Below are 20,507 nucleotides of genomic sequence, written 5' to 3'. Positions count from 1 at the left end.
CATTTGCAATTAATTTTAATTTGAAAATTGTAGCAGAAGCGCTCTCTCCTTCTTCCCATCTTTTTGTCCCCCTTCTCTCTCTCTCTCCTTATTATTTATTACTTGTTTTATTGGAGCACCTAGGAAACTTAGTCATGGACCAGGACCCCATTGTGCTAGGTTCTGTACAAACCCAGAACAAAAAGATTGTCCTTACCCCAGAGAGCTTACAGATAAGTATAAAACAAGAGACAACAGACAGAAATGGACAGACAAGGTAGTACAAGGAAGCAATGAGATAATATTGGTCTTCATGATGGACAATGGTTCCAGCACACCAGTACCCTATCTGTTATCAAACTTTTTGTAGGCATCACCAGAAAGGAGAGTTTTAAGGAGGGCTTGGAAGGATAATGAGGTAGCTTTGCAGTTGTTTATGGGGACCTCCTCCCAAGCATGAGGCGCAGCATGGGGGAAAGGATGAAAGTGCTTGTTTGAAAACTTAACAAGTGGCCAATGAAGACTGGTGTCATGGGCCAATTGGAGGCAGGAGTCAATGGCTCGATAGTGATTGAGAGATGGTAGGGAGGGTGAGGATAGGGCATGAAGGGCCTTGAAAGTGAAGACAAGTAGCTTATGTTTGATACAATAGAAAAGGTAGAGCCAGTGGAGGGAGTCAAAGAAAGGGATGACATGGTCAAAGCAACAGGCTAGGAAAATGATCTTAGCAGCAGCATTTAGAATGGATATGAGCTGGGCAAGATTGTATTTGTCAAGGCCAGAGAGAAGGATGTTGCAATAGTTGAGATGTGAGCCATTGCTGGAAATGGCCAAACTTGATTATCATACACATTGTAAGGAGAGTGATCACTTTAGATAAGCTATTACCAGCAGGAGAGTGGGGTGGGGGGAGAGAAAACCTTTTGTAGTGGTAAACACCCATTTTTTCATGCTTTGTGTGTATAAAAAGATCTTCTATACTTTCCACAGCATGCATCCGATGAAGTGAGCTGTAGCTCACGAAAGCTTATGCTCAAATAAATTGGTTAGTCTCTAAGGTGCCACAAGTACTCCTTTTCTTTTTGCGAATACAGACTAACACGGCTATTACTCTGAAACCTGGCAAAATAGAGGGCTATTCTTAAAAGTTAAAGGGAACTTTTCTTTAAAAAAGAAACCCAGATTAGTTCTATGCTCCAATGGCACCGCCATAATTTAATGTGTCAACATGTTCATCCCCTTTAAGGACTTAGTTCAGCCTACTTAGTCACACATTCCTGACTGATGTGCAGGGCTAATTAAGGCAACCCAGGACCCTAGGCACAACCCCATGTTAGAACACAGTCCAGCCTTCTGTTGCTCCTCTTGACCTTGTCCCCTCACCGTGAACATGCCTCCCACACATTGCGGGGGTGAAGAGGTTATTGCCAGGCAGAATTTACCCCCTAAAAATTCAGTGCCCATGTGGCTGCCTAGTGGCTTACCCCTAATGGTGGCTCTACTCACTCTCCACCGCCAATCCTCTCCCCCATGCAGATCTAGAAGAGAGGTGGGGTGGGACCTGTGCATGGAGCAGTTTGGTCCAACTATATCTGTTAAACTGTTGAGGATTCTCCCAAGGGAAAGGGTAGAAGTCTTTGCTCTTGTAGGATTGAAAATCTGACTGGGGCAAAATACTAGAAATGTTCTGTAAGAACAACCCAACCCTGTCTGGGGACTTGGATAGATGACAAAGCCCTTTTCCCAGCTCTCTAATTCAGAGATCTTTTTATAGCTCTTTGTTATTACGTCAAACAGTGTTTCCAGTGTTTACTCTGCTGGATTTCTTTGTGTTTCCGATAGTCAAACAAAATTTTATGAAATGTTAAGCAAGTTTTTTTAGATGCAATTGAAAAACATGTACCTCTTTCTGTCACAGTTGCTTTGCCTACAGCATCAAATCTGCAATTGTATGATGTGTCACAGAGCAGCATGAGAGCAAAGTGGAATGGAGTAGTGGGTGCCACTGGTTATATGATCCTATATGCTCCCCTCACAGAGGGACTGGCAGCAGATGAAAAGGAGGTGATGTATTTAGCTTTCATTTGGATTCTAGCTATTCAAAAACATAACATTTAAAGAACAAAATGTCAGATGGTCCTTAGCTTCAAATCTTGTCTATTTCCTAGCTTTTAAAGTACCATACATGTTACTGACTTTCTATGCAAACTGCATGCCAAGTAGTTATTTTTAATTTTCAGTACTTTCAAATTTGTCCTCATTAGAACAGAAGAAATGCCACAAGTTATAGCTGAGATAAAGGGAGTCTCTTGGACTCATGAGGCAATATTTTATCATAGCATGAAGGCAAAAATGCAAACACAGGAAAAAAAGAAAGCAAAACACAAATGACTTGATCTTTCTGAAAAATGGATTTAGAAGATCATGAAGTTTTAGTCTTTTTGCTTACAGTTGGACTTTTAAAAAAGTAAATCTAACACTAATATAGTGTTAGTGCAGTCTTAGGGCTAAGATTTAAAATTGTTTTATGCTCCATTGACTGTATATGAAATTAAGAGTATTTTATATAAGGACTCACTGACAGCAGGCAAATGCATGCAACATTCTGGAAAGGGTGTAGGAAGCCACTGAGAGCTCGAATAGACTTGTGTTCTTTGCAGAATGAGTAGCTATGATCAGGTAGCCCTCTTGAAAATGGGGCCTCATTGAAAGCTAGCTGACATCAGCAAAACTGAGCCTCACCCTGTCGAAAGATCTTTCAATCAATAAATCAGCCCTGTTAATGCGGCACCTACTGAAGGAGCTCAAGGGGAAAATGGTATACACCTGAAATAGCAAAAAGCAAAACCAAGCCTCAGCCTGTAGACAGACTTCTGATTAATGAGGCAGAGTCCTTTCCCCTCATTGCAATATTCTCACTTCAGCAGTCATTTGGAGGCCATTAGTTTCCACTGAGCTGGTATAAAGATTCAACAGTCTCTTAGGCATAGATGCATATTGAAGAGAGGTTGAGGGCTGTTTGTTCTGCTGCAACAGAGGGCTATTGTGTTGTTGCTTATGTTACCTTTATATCCTCTCCACCTTCATGTTAGGCATTTCCTTGGGGTGTTTGTCTTTTAGACAATTTTAGGTATTTCATTGCTCTATGCAATAACAAAACTGTTCACTGGCCCAAGTTCTGTGTTCAGGTACAGCTGATCAATTTCTTTGAGTCAACACAGAGCAAGATTTGACTCTACCAATTTCCTGTTTAACTACAGTGCTCAGAAGCCCCTGTTGAGCAAAGCACTTGAGCACATGCCTAACTTTAAGCACATGAATAGTGCCATTGACTCTCAAAGGATTAGTTGTGTGCCGAAAGTTAAGTGCTCTGCTGAATTGGAGCCTAAATGGGCATATTGTAGCCCTTTACTTTTATTCAGTTTTATTGCATTTACCAGCTCTATAAAAATATGCTCTGTCCCTATTGAATATACTTTTCTCCTATACAAAAATGCTCCTGGCTTGTTTTTCTCCACTCATGAGCTAGTTTAGAAATAATGTGTCTATTATTCATATTACCTTTAGATGAAAATTGGAGAGGCCTTGACAGATATTGAACTGGATGGATTATTGCCTAACACAGAATATACAGTCACAGTTTATGCGATGTTTGGAGAAGAAGCTAGTGACCCCCTGACAGGACAAGAAACAACATGTAGGTCAGACACATCTGTATTCACTATACAGCAGTAATAAAACTCCAGGAGGTCTTTGTATGTATGAAAATAGATCTCAGATTTTAAAATCTGTATAGAGGAGTAACTGAGAGGAGATCATACTGTGCATTATGGTTTGGATGAGTTCAGTTTCCTGCTGCTGCTATTTAATTTAGACAGAGTACTGTATATTATAGGACCAGGTACAGTATATAATTCTCCACAAAAGAGCATGTTTTCCATAGACCAGATTCTAATACCTTTACTTATTTGGGTAGTGTCTTGTGCTATTGATTTCAGTGGAACTAATTGCACAGGAAGATACTACTCAGCATGAGTGAGGGTGGCAGAAGCTGGCCATATATTATTATTTTATTTTATTACCTAGGACTACCTTGTGGTTTTGTGGCGCTGCCCTGCCTTTTCCCTCCCTTTTTTCTCTCTCCCTTTTTAGCGTCTTGTTCCCCAGGGGGTCCAGGAATGAGTAGCACCAGCTCTTCCTCGCTCACAAGCACCACTATTGAGAGCAGTCTTTGTGCAGCTGTACAAGTGGGAAGGGAAGTGTCTTGCTTTCCCCTTGGGAAGGGTTGCTCTCAATCTGACACATGATACCAGATTTTGACTGGCCACCTTTTAAAATGAAAATTAATGATCTGATTAGACTTCGTTTGCTGTGAGGACATTATTAGTATCAGCTATTTACTTTTCTTCTTCAATTAATATACTTAGTTATTATTTACGTATTACCGTTGGGGCACATAGCTCTTCACAGACAACTGTACAATCTAGAACAGGTAGCTAACCCAGCAAATTAAGACATCAGATGGTTGGGGATGTAAGGGAATAATGCAGTGAGAAGATGGAGAAGGTAGGGAAGCCCTCTGATAAGAGAGTAAAGTTCACCTGGATCATAACAGAGGACTGCAAACCAAAGAGATCCAGAATTAATAATACTTGAGGCACCAGGAAGGGACCTGTGAGAGGCCAGGTGGCTGTTCTTGGACCACTGTTGTTTCTCCTTTGTAGGTGGGAGATTGGTTGATGGAATTAAAAAGAGCACATGTGCCCCCAGGTAACTTCCTGTAGGTCCTTCTGTTTTTTCTGTTTACAACAGATCACATTTATAACAGGTTGTTGAAATGTGGGCTTCAGGGTGCATGGTCCCATTCTGTTTTCTGACCCTATCACTTACTTTTTTCTTTCAGCCACAGGTATTGCTAGCTCTCAGTACTAGCACCAGGGTGGTCTTTGGCCAGTGCTGGTATTTAGTTGCTAATCAAGGGTCAGAACCCGCCAAAGTTCAATGGGCGGATGAGGGCTCCCCGTCACCAAGAACAGCATCTTCCAGCTGAACGCTGCTATCTCTAGGAGAGAGGGAGAGAAGGCAACAGTAGCCCTAGTGCGGGACAGAACCCCTTTTGGAAAAAGGAGCAGGAGGAGCCTCCTGCAGAACTAAGGGTTGGAGAGCACCCTCATTTATGATAGGTAGCATGTTTTTAATAGGCAGTAAATGCCAGGCAGTCCAGGTTCTGTTCTCTCCTTGCTTTACTGGATCTGCATAGATCTGTATGCCTGCTCCCTGCACAGCTTCTACCCATGGGACAGAATGGAACCCAGAAACGGGCGACAGTACCCGCGCCCTCCCCCACAGGGGAGGGGAAACCAGGAAGCAGACTGTGACTGTATATGTAGCATAGTCCCCTCTTCCACCCCTTTACACCAGCCGATCAGTATACAGCGGGAAGAAGGCCTTAACTGCTTGGCGAACACTCCATTCATATGTAATCTTGCCTACAGAGGAATCGCCTATGTAATCAGGGACAAATGTAATAAGTGTTGAACAGCTAGCAGCTCTGTCGATCTTGTCAGTTCCCTTTGCCCAAGAACTGGAGAAATCTCTGGTCAGATGTTCCATTAGACTTATGGAAGGCTAACTTTCATCTAACTTTCTTATATGCTGAAGAGAAACCATCCTGAATTCACTTAACTTCTTATCTTAGAAACCTTTTTCCCTTTGCTAAGGTCTTTAAAAAACAAACTGGTTTTTGTCAGTCCTGAAACTTCCACAATAAGTTAAGTATTCTGTGAACATATACAGTGTGCATTTACCCTTCTGCTGAACGTGGATTAGGAAAATATGAAGGTAACGTAATGGATTTGTGAATGAAGTTTGGTGTTAACTAAAGCTGAACTAATAATGGAAATGTTTTCACTAATATTCATTTGAATTTACCATGTTTGCCATCCTTTTGTTTTCACTTTCTGCAAATATTTGACTGAGCATCACTAGCATAAAAAGATGTGAAAAATGAATTTTGAGGTCAAATATTCTCCATATATGAATTGTTACGGTGTATTTGCATTTAACACTTGCAATTCCCTTTGTGGTTAGCTATAAACATCACCCAGCATTGTCTGTTTCTTGATTAGATGACTTTTGAAACTACCATATAATCATTTAAAAGGTGCCATTTCCACTAACAAACACATGGAGCACAGATACAGTTAACACAAATCAATTTACAAATCCAAACGCACAGGTGAGGAAAATGTTGTATGGTATAAATCCAACTCTGCTATCCAGCAGCAAGCAGGATCCCCACTTCCATTTCTTTCAATTTCAATATTCAACAGTGATGATGGCACTTATACTTGCTAATGCTTTAGCCTCTGATTCAGCAAAGCAGTTAACCACATACTTAACTTTAACCACAAATGCAGTCCCATTGAAATCAATGGCACTACACAGCTATTAAATTTCAAGATGTGCTTAAGTACTTTCCTGACTAGTGGTCTAAACTGAAAAGGGTATAGAAACAAAACTGTCAGTCATATTGCTTAATATTATCACTTTTAAAACAGTGTTTCATGTTCATTGTCAAGAGAGAATGTGCTTAGTGGATGAAATAAAAGACAGAACTATTTTCATGACTGTAACTATTTATTTTTCAAGTGCCTTTAAGTCCACCCAGGAACTTGAGATTTTCAGACATCGGACACAGCACTTCTAGGATAACATGGGATCCTGCTTCCGAAAACGTAAATGGTTATCGTATTATGTATGTTAAAACTGATGGGACAGAAACCAATGAGGTAAGCAGTTAATAATGTACCATAGTCTTACTTTTAAGTGTAATTTCTGTAAACAAATCAGATCTTTCAAGCTGTAACAAAAGATTTACTTGTAATTTTCAAACTCTGTGCATGGAACATTATGCTTAATACAGGGAATGTATTCAGAGTGCGTCACACCCATGTGGGATCTGATCCTGCAAAACCTTACTTGCATGAGCACTCCTTCCTTATGCTCATAGTAAAGTGAATGGAACTATTCAGGTAAGTAAGTGTTTGTAGGATCTAACCTTTGACCTAAGTCAGTGGTTCTCAAACTTTTGTACGGGTGACCCCTTTCACACAGCTAGCGTCTGAGTGCGACCCCCCACCCTTTATAAATTTAAAACACTTTTTTATGTTTAACGCTATTATAAATGCTGGAGGCAAAACGGGGTTTGAGGTGGAGGCTGACAGCTCGCGAACCCCCACGTAATAATCTCACAACCCCCTGAGGGGTCCCAACCCCCCAGTTTGAGAACCCCTGACCTAAGTGGACAGTATCCAAAATACCTACTGTGGATCAGACCAGATAATGAAGCTCCCAGACTTCTGTGAGCTCTGAGTTTAAGCTCATTTTTAAAAGAAATTTACCCAAAAACATGGCTGCCTGGGATTTTACTACGTTTTGTTAATTTTATTGCTATAGTTACATATAAGAGGAAAAACTGACTTCCAACAGAAGTAGGATTTGGCTCAGAATAGGTATGAGTGTTTTCTTTAGGCAGGATATCACTTGACTTTAACAACCTATTTCAGACTTGGACTCTCAGGGTATGTCTACACTACAGTCAGATACCCGTGGGCTGGCCCATGCCAGCTGACTCGGGTTCATGGGACATGGGCTGCAGGGCTGTTTAACTGCAGTGTAGACTTCCGGGCCCAGTCTGGAGCCCAGGCTTTAGGACCCTGTAAAGTGAGCCTGAATCAACAGGCCCAGGGGCAGCCATGGGTTTTGAATTGCAGTGTAGACATTCCCTTAGTTATAATACTTAGTTTATCAATCTGACATCTGCATTGTAACTAGAAGAACTTTCCTTATAGCTTTCACCAGCCTATGCACCATTAGCAGCCTCTCTAAATGGAATGAAACATCATAATACAAAAATCAGACAAAATATATGAAAAACGTTTAAATAAATAGTTGCAGTAAATGGAGCCAATCATATAAACAGACCATATCCTGTACAAATAAAATATGGTATAAAAGCCTCTGACATTAGCCTGTGGCTATGACTATTAAGAGTTGTCAGTTCTTTCTTACAAATGGGATAAATATCCATATTAAACTGAGACAGGTTACCCCCAAGTTTGGAAGACAATGTACCTCATGGGTGGAAAAGCTATAAGTAGTTTTTCCATGTCTTTTAACATTTGTCAATAAATTAAGCTTCACTTAATCCCATTCTGTAGTTGATTTATAATCTGGGCATCTCTGAGGTTTTTAATGTCTGTCTAAACCATCACCATGGTATGTGAACATCTCAGATACATAGTAGTGTAATATGCATACTTTATATGGTGAGAGCTTGATATGTAATGTGTTGGTGATATATATTCTTCAGTTTTCTTGCTCATAAAATAGGTCGCATATTTTTTCCAGTTTGCTTTGGTTTTGTGTCTTGTTCTTTGTGCCCTGATCTGACTTGACATTGAATGCCCTGATATACAGCTAGCTTATGCAGCTTTCTGAGGTTTATGCCTCCTTTAATGCCACATTAAATGTACTCTGGCTGAAGACCAAAGAAAACTGTCATCATTTTTTATTAGAGGGAGAAGGGGTGTGTCTGTGAGGTAACATCTTTTATAGGACCAACATCTGTTGGTGAAAGAGACAAGCTCTCACCAACAGAAATTGGTCCCATAAAAGATATTATCTCACCTACCTTTTAACTTTAATATCCTGGGACCAACATGGCTACAACAACCCTGTGAACATCTTTTTATGACAAATATTAAACATAAAATACTCATATGTCAGAAATGTCTTTATACTTGTGGCTTCTCTAATTCTCCCTTCCTCCAGTTTGCTACAATCTAGACTATCTAATTTTAATAGGTTTTGATGACCTGGATTTTACCTTCATTCATAATGTAAATGTTGCATATAATTATATAATTCGTGGCTCTTTTCATAATTGCATGGCATTCTCTGTCCATATCCATTAGTAGCCAGCCGACTTGCAGGCACTGATAACGTAAAGGGGTTTTGTTTCCTGTATTCCTAGCACATGACAGTATCTATTACAAATTATTAATTCTGCAGGTGGAAGCTGATCGTGTTTCAACATACACCCTGAAAAGGCTGACATCCCTTACAGAATATACTGTTGCCATTTTTTCCCTCTATGATGAAGGACAGTCTGAGCCGCTGACTGGCAGCTTTACTACAAGTAAGTCTAGCTTTACTACAAGTAAGTCTAAGTTTCCAAGAACACCTTTGATATTCACTTACTTTTTTGGAAAGCAAGACCAGTAACTGTGACAGTTTCCAACCATGATTACAAAATATTGGGGTGTTTTTGCTTTTTTATTCGTTTTGGGAGCACTATACCACTAAAATGTAGCAAATAGCATCTCCACTGTCAGATTACTCGGTGTTTATAAAAAGTAAAAATTTAAGGACTGGAAGGCTTAGTAAATCTAAAATTACTGAACTAAACTTTTTCTTTGCTCTTTTAGACCCTGTAAATTTCTTTGCAGAATCTGCAATGTAGTACCCGTTTTGCAATCTCTCATCTAGCAGTGTAAAGTAGTTGGAAGTTTGCACTCATTCCCTGGAAATGAGCATCTGCATTCTTCTCTCATGAGAAACTTTTTAGTCCTTCAGCTTTATTATGTCCTGACTATGGGACCAAAGCTGCAATCCTTGCTTATGTGAGTAATCCATGACGTCATTAAAATACTCAGGTGACCAAGGATGTAAAGGTTGCAGGAGCAGCGATATTTTGTATCCTTTATTTCTAGTAAAGTAGTAAAATAATTTTTTGACAGAGCTTGCCAGGTCATGCACTCACTTTTATGGCATTTCTCCATATGTCTTTGTGTAACATTATAACATTTGAATGCTACATCAGGTCAATTCCAAGATTTCAATGAATGTTCTAGGCATCAGTGGCCAGAACTCTATTGATTTTTGGGGAAAATTAGAAAACGAAAAGGAGGGAAAAGAGGAGGCATAGTCAAGCCCTGTCATCTGTTTAGCACAGTCACAGATTCAAGTGTCTCTGCAACTGTCTGTAAATCAAATAACTGGTTGATGGCACCCATTACTGTCTAGCATAACAATACCCCTCACTCACCACTGCTCCTCCTCCCAATGGAGTTTAAAATATTGACACCCTGAACTACTCATCTCCAAAGCAAAAAATAACTGAGGGGCAGGGGAAATGGTGCCTGGCATGCACATGCAACCTGTGTGTGTGTGTGTGTAAGAATGGAAGACCCTGGCATAGGGAAAAGGGACAGATGAAGAGAAATGGGTGCACACACAGCCTTTGCCATGGCAGGTGGGTAAAATGGGGAGCCTAGGTATGCGGGGAAGTGGGAGGAATGAGGGGGCACACAGAACCTCTGATACGGGGAAGATTGGAGGAGATTGCGGGGAGTCCCTGAAATAGAGGGGGATGGGAGGGTGGCACACAGTGAGCTTGTGAGGTGAAATGGAGGGATGCAAGGAGCTGCTGGTGTGTGTAATGAACTCGGCCTACACAAGTTACCCAGCATGGGCGGTGGGTATAATAGGCCAGGGGAGGCTAAGCCTTCCCTGGCACAGCCACTGCTGCCCCGCTGCTGGATGCCCAGGCTGTGGTGGCCCTGCCTTCGCTCCACCTCTTCTCATCCCTGCTCTGCCCCTTCCCCGAGGTCCCCACCGCTGCCTGGTGAGTCCCTCCTCTCCTCCAATGCCTCCCTCTCTGGAGTTGCTTACCGTGTCCCTTCTTTCCTGCGAGACCCCCTCACACCCCCACCCCCGTGGGGGAGCAGGGTGGAGGAGAGGAGGGACATGGCGGGCAGTGGGAGCCTGGCGGAGGAGGGGGGAGGCGAGAAGGGATATAGTGAACGGCAGTGGGAGGGCTGAGCGGGATGGGGCGGGGCCTGGTGCTGAGCGGGGGTGGTGTGTGGGCAGGGCCACAGGAAGAAGAGGCGGGTTAGGGAGCTAGCCTCCCCCAGGGGAAGCTTCACCTGCTGGCCAGGCTGCCAAATAGCGACACCCTTGTTAAAAATAAGATAAAGGGCCTGATCCAGCGAGGTGCTGAGCAGTTTTGGAGGGGTGCTGAACGCCCTCCATTCCTGTGCATTCATAACATGAAGGTGTTTCCATTTGCCCACAGGAAGTATGGATGTAACGAATTGCAAAAGTAAATAACCACATTTTATATTCACAAAGAACATACATACCTCACGTAATAAGCTCTCATTTGTTTTATGAGTCAAGCCTCAAATCTCAGAAGGAGGTTTAGAACCAGACTGACATTTATTAATCTATCCAGGATTTGCATTTATGACTTAAGATGTAGAAGGGTTTTACTCTTCCATCAATTTGTCTGCTCTCTCCACACGCTGTGATGCAGAAATGTGGCCCCTAAACTGTAGTACTATCAGGAATCAAGTTACAGGGCTAGAAAATCCAGTGTTGCTGGCACTGTTAACTAAGAGATGTCTACACAGCAAGAAAAAAAAAAAAGATTTACAGCAGAGAGCCTGAGTCAACTGACTCGGCTGGGGGGGACTCACACTGCGGGGTGAAAAATAGCAGTGTACATATTCCCACTTGGGCTGGGGCCTAGGCTCTGAGACCCTCACCGATGGCTGGGTTTCAAAGCTCAGGTGCCTGCCTGAGCCTGAACGTCGACATGGTTATTTTTAGCCCTCCAGCGCCAGCCTACGTCTGGCAATCCAAGCTCTGAGACTCATTCCTGTGGGGATTTTTATTTATTTATTTATTTATTTATTTATTTATTTATTTTTGCTGTGTAGATGTCGCTTAAGTACAGTTTTTCTGAGCAAAGTATTGTTTTCATAAAACAATAATACCAATAACATTTCCTTTCTCCTACCCTTTGCCTCCCTGCCTAGTTAGACTGTGAGCCATTTCGGGGAAGGAACTGTGTTGTGTTTGTATGATACTTAGCACAGTGGCATCTTGATCTTGGTTGAGGCTTAGAGACAATATCGTAATATAATTAATAACAGGGTGATAATAATGTTGCTCACTCGATGGCTAAGTAAGTATATCAGGATGAAAATACCGAGCCTCCTTGAGAATCACCAAGTGTGAATATAACCAGAGGTACCTTTGATAGCTATCCCCTATGTTCTATTTTGTGTAGGTAGCTATAGCTAAAAAAGTCACAGAAAGTTATAGAGTTTAAGGCCAGAAGGACCCAGCAGATCATCTAGTCTGACCCCCTTTATATCACAGGCCACCCCAGCACCCAGCACCTGCACACCAAACCCAACAACTGAAATGAGACCAAAGTATTACAGCCCACAAAGGGCTTGTTGAACATCACCATTTTGTGTAGTTTTAAGATTTTCACAAATTTTAACTTCTTCTTCTTCTTCTTCTTTCTTTTGCATAACATTGTTCTGCAGAAAAAGTTCCAGCCCCACAGTATGTGGAAATAGATGAAGTATCAACAGATAGTTTTAGAGTCAATTGGAAGCCCATCTCCTCTGATATTGCTCGCTACAGATTGGCATGGACCCCACTGAATGGGGGTGCATCTGAAGAGGTGAGTTTTCTTGACTCTCGTAGGTCCTGGTATGGATGCTACACAAAAGGAAGAGGAAATACATTCCACTTTGAGAGGCCCAGTGCTGTTGAAAATATATTGCCAGCTAAGCAAAGCAAAATCCCAGTAATCTGATGCATGGCAGTTTGACTTATTCAGAGAACAGCCTGGCTTACCATGAAGCCCTCCAAAATTAAACTGAACCAATGTTTCAGCGTCTCTTTGAAGATAAACCCTGAGGGAAGAGAACTCATGGAAATTAGCTACCTAATCTCTAATGCGCCAATTCCCGTAGAATCTGCCTTCCATTCTCTGTTACTCCCAATTCTTGGAATGCTCAAATTCTTCCGCTTTCCAGTGAAAAAGATGAAGGTAAACAAGATGATCACTCCAGGGGCGGGTGGGTGATGTGCCCAGCAAAGGGATGAGCATATGTTCTAGGTTTGTTTAATCAATTGGAAACAGTAAAACTTCCTATAAAACCATAGATTCAAAACATTTGACAAAGTTTACACACAATTAATAAATAAATTACAGTGGTATCCTGTGTTTGTGTTTCTCCTCTTTCCCCTTTCTCTCTCTGTGCTCTACTTTTCACTCTAGATCATCATCATGCATCTCTTTCTCTATAGCTGTGCTTGTCCTCAGGCAACATTTTTAAATGTTTCATCCTTTTAAAAGGTTTTGTTTTGTTTTGTTTTGTTCTCTAGTTCAAGATTTTTTTCTTTATTTATCCTTTCTGCTCGTATTTTTAACCTTTGCTTGTCTACCTTTCATCTCTCTTTGTCCCATTCTCTCTCCACCCCTTTTTCTCTATTCACTGTTTGCCCAGTCTCTCACCGCTTACTCTTTTCTCATTCATCCTTTGCCCTCATTTTTCTACTCAGTGATATGATCCTCTACTGTCCCACCCCACCTCGGTTCCTCTCCTCTTTCTGCTAGCGACTCCACTGTGGAAGGGGAGAGCATCTCCCTATGCACAATGCCATCTGCGGGGGTAGAGGAAGCACTGCCAGATTTGGGTTTTTGGCGGCTCCTCCTCTGTAGCAGAGAAGAAGCCGTGTGAGTAGGACTCAATCCTACTAGTGCAGTGAAGCTGGAGCTTTTCTGGAAAATAGCCTTGCCCTATTTCTGTCTTCCCACACCTGGACGGAGATGCTCGTGTGATGAGATGAATTTCAAGGGTAAGCAAGCAAAAGGAGGAATTTATAAGTGAGCTAGTTGATGGGCCTGTCACGCACTGGAGTTCCCCTGCTCATGAGATGGGTTAGGGTTCCCCTTTTCCTGGACTTACTTTTTACTACGTTTATTTCAAGTACCTACCCTGAAAATGTGGTTGCCAATGAGTCTCTTTGACTGGTGTGTATTTTGGATTGGAGCTTATTATTGTCCTTGTGGTGTTTTTGAAATCACTTTGTGTTAGTCTATATTTATAAAATTATCATGAAATATCTGCTGATATGGGGTCCCTCTCTTATCAGGGAGAATGGTTCACTCATTGGAAAATGCTGCAGAGTGCCGATATTTTTACATTTTAAAATATAAAAAATACCCTGGCTCCTTCATTGTTCTCCTCAGTTGACCTTTGTAATGTGGTCAGGCTACGGATAGCACAATACCTCCAGGCTGCTGCCTCTTTAAACTTCTTTCCCAGTTGCCTTATCAGCCATGCGGTAATACAGCGTACTCACCATCGCTCCCAAGAGCGGTTGCCATTTAACTGGGTAGAGTTAGGGAGCCAAATTCTGAGAGTGATGCGAAAGGGTTTGTAAGTGAGGCCTACTTACACCAACTCTGCCAATGTGTAGCAGAGTCTAGGCTGGTGTAACTTACCCAAAGAGCTGGAATAAGATTTTAAAATGTGCATGATCAAGGATAGCTCTTTGTGTATGTTAGCATAGGGGGTGCACATTATTATACCCTCAATTTGGTTGATTTGCTTGTTACACTCCTCTCTTATGGTCCTTTGGCTTGTTAGTTGTACCAGCATAGACTGCCTGAGGTTCTTTTAGGCTCAATGGTCCAGAGTGGGTGCGGGTGCGTGTGGGTGTGGGTGTACGGGTGGTGTAAATTACACATTGGTAAGTGATGTGAGTCATATGTAAGTTAGGTTTCAGAGGAACAGCCGTGTTAGTCTGTATTCGCAAAAAGAAAAGGAGTACTTGTGGCACCTTAGAGACTAACCAATTTATTTGAGCATGAGCTTTCGTGAGCTACAGCTCAAATAAATTGGTTAGTCTCTAAGGTGCCACAAGTACTCCTTTTCTTTTTATATGTAAGTTAGCAAGTCCTGGTGAGTCTTGGGTGTCTAAGATGGTTTGACATGCACTATGGGTGGGTGGGGGAAGCTGGAAGAAGGTGTTAGTTATACCAGCTTAGATTCCACGTAGACTCACTCAGACTTGCATCTGAATTTTGCCTAAAAATATCTATGCCAAAAAGTGTTTTGTGCAGGGTGCCAGTTCAAAGTTCTGTACCTTCAGAAGACCAGACCCGCTCCTCGCTGAATTGGGAACAGTCTCTGTATCTGCAGAGCCCAGGAGTCTGTAATGCTTTCGTGGGCCATAAGCCGCCACCACAGGAAATTTTTCCTGGATTTGCGCCTCTTTGTTTATTAAGAAACATTCACACTGCAGCATGTCTTTATGCACAGAATAAAGATATTGTGCTACTTATACTGACTGAGTGCTTCAAAGCCACTGTATACTGAACAAATAGCTTCCCACTTTGCTTGGTTCTCATTACTGGGGTGGTTTTGTTTCCCTTCAGATGATAAGATGAGTGTCCATCCCTAAAAGCCTGCCAGTGTTGCCTCAGGGAGTCATATCAATATTTGCAGTGTGGCCTAAACGCACTGTCCCAAACCCACCTGCCAACCCAGTTCACCAGAACCACTCCTCACTTCCCCTCATCCTGGGGTCAGTCTTGCACAGCCCTCTCCATCTCTGAGTCCCCCTGTATCCACTGTTAGCCGCTGAACTGCCCAATTCCATTTTTAAACATGAAGAAACAGGGAAATCCCCACAGAAAAACTTTATCATACAGTTAATGTTGCTCAAATGCATTTCCTGCCAATGCAATCACTAAAAATAAAGATCACCGCGTAAGACAATCCATGCTTTCCCAACCACACATCGTCATATCCACACAAGTGCCCATAGTCTTCAGCTCAGCAACAAAAACTACCTTTCAGTTCCCTCCTACAAAACACTCAATTCCCCAAATTCACATTCAAATATAGAATCTGAACTCTGACCTTATAATTTCTTAGATTGTAATAACACATTCTTGGTTTTTCAACTACAGGTATATGTATTGGTAAATTACCTTAATTTTGCAGAGGTTAGAGCTAAAGTTTTGTGATTAAGTGAAACATTGAGGAAATGGATGTGTGTTTCGTAGGTACTTGTACTTTGAGGTCGAAAGGGTCCAAGGCTGCTGAGTTGACTAATGTGTTTTGGTATCATGATGTTTGAGTTAGGCCTCTGGGGATCAGTTCCTTGAGTTTTAGTGATTGCTTTCAAATTAAATAAACTTGTTTAGCCTTAACTGTAAGCTAACATTATTTGTGTGGGACATAGTATAAGGTTACATGGCAGAGCAATAAAACTGGCAATAGATTAACTCTAATCTCGATCTATGAACTGAACAAATTATTAGTGAGTAGTTTGGTATATCGGACTGTATATTTTAGGTGCTGAAATCTGTCTTTCCTATAATTCAATAAAGTTTTTATAAAGTTAATCAAATACAACAGTAAAAAGTGGGGAATGGTCTCTCTAGATATTGCTCTGTTTTTTAGGTTGTCTTAGATGGAGACAAGGACACGCATGTTGTTGAGGGTTTGTTATCCGATACGGAGTATGAAGTTTCTTTGCTGGCAGTTTACAGTGATGAAAGTGAAAGTGATGTTGTTGCTGTTCTTGGAACTACACGTAAGACAAAAACTAATGGTTGTATTGTTTTAAAGAGCTTTATATACTTTAAAGTATAATGTATGAAGCTTATGTTTAAAATATAGCCTGTCCCTTGCTTCTAATACTGATTTATCATCAAGGCTTTGGAGACATATTTTGTGCTTTTATTTAATATTGTGTAGTAGAAGGCATCCAACCTGGAAAGGTTTGGCTGCCCTCCCAGCTTAAATAGCATTAGACTGTCTCTGGTTACACGTCTTTGGCTCACAGATTATTTAACATTCTTTGGTCCTAGGCATCAATATTTAGTCTGGGGGAAGGATATTTAATTAAAAGCTATATTAGATTTAGTTTTGGAATGAAAATATTTTAATGTAAACACTTTTCAAAAATATTTGACATTTACTGTGTATCTTTCTCATCCACACATTTGTCATTTAATTGAAATCAGTGGAGTTGCACTGATTTTACACCAGCTGAGGATCTGGCCCTGTATGTTTACATCAGTGCCTGTGCAACTGTCACTGAAGTCAGAAGAAAACATAGATGGCTTATAGTGGACATTGTGGCCAGTGTTTCCAGCTTGGGTGTTTAAAGTCTCTACTTCATGTAGGCATTTAAGCACATCCCTATGCAGCAAAGAAGGACATGGTTAACTTTAAGCATGTGCTTAAAGTACTTTGCTGAACTGAGATGAATTACTGAATCAAACCAGCACCTACACTAAATCCGTATTTAGGTGTACTTTTCTGTATCTTAAAAAATCTCTACTACACTCCCTTTCTGAAATGTGAAAGATGCCCTGACAGCCTCCATCTGTCTGTCTGTCCATGTCTCCATCCATTTCTTTCTTTTCTTACCTGTCTGTCTCCATCCATCTTTTCCATATTTCTTTTCTTCAGTCTGTCTTTCTTTTACCCACCCATCTTTGTGTCTAATCAGTGCTTCCCTTTCTTAACCATCTCTAAAATGGGTTTATTCTGAAAGTTTAAAACTCGACTTCTGAGGCAATCTACAAGCTATTTTTAGCCCTGCAGATTCTCTAAATTATGATGCTCATCTAACAAAGTCCCTTTTCTTTGCAGCAGACATTTCTGAACATGAAAAATAAATATTCATGGGCCTCTGTGCTTTGTTTCTAACAAACGGTCGTCTGTAGTTTTAATGGGAGGACGTGGTTCTTTTGTGCTCAATAAAGCCCTTAGGAAAGAAGAGTAAAGGAGTTTGCACAACAATTTCTTTTCTTGAATATAAAATGAATTTATTAGCGGGCAAGATTATTTAATTTTTGACCAACTGTATAAAGGTGTTAGCACTATGAATTACTACTGAAAACTAGCTTAGGATAGTCTTGCATTGCACACAGTAAGGCGTGAATTGGTGTGTATCCCTTTTGTCTATTAAGTAAGAAAATATAAAAAATCATCAGACAACATTCTTTAGAAGTTCACACACATTTTATTTTCTTTTTTGGGCAGTGACTTGGTTAAGTTGAAACTGTTTTTTCAGTTGTAAACAGGAAAATTTATTTGATTCAAATCGAGGCATACATATATATTTAGTAAACTTTGGCTTGGTCCTGTAACCCTTATTTAGGCAAGAAATCTATACCCATGCATGTAGCCCTTGCATCAGTAGTGCTGATGTTGTTATGTTTAGCTTTGTGTGGCTTGAAAGCTTGTCTGTCCCTCTAATGTCCTGGGACTGACATGGCTATGACTGTGTATAGCAACAACAATGTAATTTGTTGGCCTTGCTAACAACCTTGTTAGTTGTCTCAGCAGACACATTAAATATAAGAATGGGCATGAAACCTGGCCTACCCTCCTAACACTTGAAGGGTGATTCTAGTGGTGGTTGGAAGCTGAAGCTAGACAGATTCAGATTAGAAATAAGGTGCCAATTTTTAACAGTGAGGGTAATTAACCATTGGAACAATTTAGCAAGGGGAGAAGTCTCTAAATCATTGTCTTTCTGGATGTCTTTCTGTTGTTTAAAGAGAAGTCATGGGCATAGGCGCCGGCTTCCTCCGGGCCCAGGGGATGTTCAACCCTCTGCTCCACCCAAGGTCCTGCCCCTTTCCCCCAAGACCCCACCCCACCCCACCTTTTCTTGCCCCTGCTCCTCCCCAGGCCCTGCCCCCACACCCGTCTCTGAAGTCCCCATCCCCACCCTGCCTCTTCCCACCGCGCCCCGCCTTTTCCCACTCCCCTTCCGCCTCTTTCCCACCTCTTCCCACAGATACACATATGAATCTTTTTTGCTTCTAATTTAACTAGGATGTACATAATGCCTTCCACTGTTTCATTCTCTTCAGAATATCATCTTATACATTGAATGTAGTGCTCTTGAAAGGTGCTAAATAGACTCATTTACTTAAAATGAAGTGGGTACATGAGGGTAAGTTGGCTCAGGGTCATAGTTCTAAATAGAGGAAAATATTTCCATAGCTGGCATTAAAAGAGTACACAAATGGCTCCCAGATCTTTCTGAAATGTCACTGAATGAGTATTATTTTTCAGTTGCAAGGACCACTACAGTATCTACCAGCATTGCTACTACTAGTCCAGCAACCTCCAGACCCACAACAGCAGGTAAAAGAAATGAACGTCAATAAAATGTACTCTGAAGTGTTGTAGCCCCGTACAAAACACAGAATAAAAAAGACCTCATTGCTTTCTTGAATCAGACAATTTGCTTCTAAATATAGGTTGCCTGTCTATAATAGTGATTTCTATAGCAAACTGAGCTTTTGTACAGGTTAAAAACCCCTAGAGAGCCAAGGATAGGTGTCATATAAATAAATGAAATAATGGGGGACATTTATATAATATTTATTGCTCCTTAAGATCAGTATTCATTCATTTCTGGTAGCATTTTTGGGGCTCATTTCTGTTCCTATTGAAACCCCCATAATTACTTCCATAGAAATGGGGGTGTGGCTGTTGTTGCTTGGTGACAATGAATATGAAATATTGTTGAGTGACACACTTCCAAAGACTTGTTTTAAATCGGGTCTATGACCTATTCTTTTGAGTTACTTTTATTTTTGTTTTGAGTTTTTCGAACAGGAATCCGAAACCTTGTTATAGATGATGAAACCACATCAAGCTTGAGAGTGACATGGGATGTTTCAGACAACAACATTCACCAGTTCAGAGTGACCTACCTCATTAGTAAAGGTGATCGTGCTGAGGAAGTGGTAAGACTGGTCTGCATGATTTTTTTTTTTTTGGTACGACTTAAACAAATGTTCAGAGATCCTATTAGTATTAACAAAGGGCCCGATCCTGCACCTGCCCTACATCGAAGTCAATGGACAATCTGTGTATGGAATAGCTGCAGAATTGGACTCCAAGTCTCTAATCCTGCAATTGATGCAGTGCAGACAGACTGCTGTGTCTGTACAGAACCCTGTTCAAGTTGCTCCATGCAGGTGCAGCACTCGACCTGTGCATTGTCAAATATAGGATTAGGCCTAACTGACTAAAAATTTTGGACTTTGGGTTAAACTTCTAGGTTAATTGATGCTTAACTGCTGTTCTTCTTTGTGCTGTGGCAGGCCTCAACCTTTGTAACACAAGTATTTAAGAAAGTACTTTTCACGGCTGCATCTCTGTTCCCTGTAGAACAGGAACATCTCTGTTCCTCTGTTCCCTGTTCCTCTGTAGATACGCTGGAGAGGAGGGATAGGATACAGAAGGACCTAGACAAATTGGAGGATTGGGCCAAAAGAAATCTGATGAGGTTCAATAAGGATAAGTGCAGGGTCCTGCAGTTAGGACGGAAGAATCCAATGCACCACTACAGACTAGGGACCGAATGGCTAGGCAGCAGTTCTGCGGAAAAGGACCTAGGGGTGACAGTGGATGAGAAGCTGGATATGAGTCAGCAGTGTGCCCTTGTTGCCAAGAAGGCCAATGGCATTTTGGGATGTATATGTAGAGGCATAGCGAGCAGATCGAGGGACGTGATCGTTCCCCTCTATTCGACATTGGTGAGGCCTCATCTGGAGTACTGTGTCCAGTTTTGGGCCCCACACTACAAGAAGGATGTGGATAAATTGG

The 20,507-nt window shown here is 41.4% G+C and overlaps 1 protein-coding gene across 2 annotated transcripts in view; it reads left to right on the top strand.

The window, feature by feature from the left end:
• Positions 1 to 20,507, top strand: part of COL14A1 (collagen type XIV alpha 1 chain) — a 174,755-nt gene that overhangs the window by 60,619 nt on the left and 93,629 nt on the right. For both annotated transcript variants that reach the window (XM_073330233.2, XM_078851428.1), the window contains exons 12-19: positions 1,898 to 2,043; positions 3,547 to 3,676; positions 6,631 to 6,770; positions 9,055 to 9,181; positions 12,384 to 12,523; positions 16,326 to 16,458; positions 18,963 to 19,034; positions 19,500 to 19,642. In XM_073330233.2, coding sequence (XP_073186334.2) covers positions 1,898 to 2,043; positions 3,547 to 3,676; positions 6,631 to 6,770; positions 9,055 to 9,181; positions 12,384 to 12,523; positions 16,326 to 16,458; positions 18,963 to 19,034; positions 19,500 to 19,642 — 1,031 coding nt within the window. The remainder of the gene's footprint in view (positions 1 to 1,897; positions 2,044 to 3,546; positions 3,677 to 6,630; positions 6,771 to 9,054; positions 9,182 to 12,383; positions 12,524 to 16,325; positions 16,459 to 18,962; positions 19,035 to 19,499; positions 19,643 to 20,507) is intronic.

Source organism: Lepidochelys kempii, chromosome 2 (assembly GCF_965140285.1).
Source record: "Lepidochelys kempii isolate rLepKem1 chromosome 2, rLepKem1.hap1, whole genome shotgun sequence".
Taxonomy (NCBI): domain Eukaryota; kingdom Metazoa; phylum Chordata; order Testudines; family Cheloniidae; genus Lepidochelys; species Lepidochelys kempii.
This window is presented reverse-complemented; position numbering and strand designations above follow the sequence as displayed.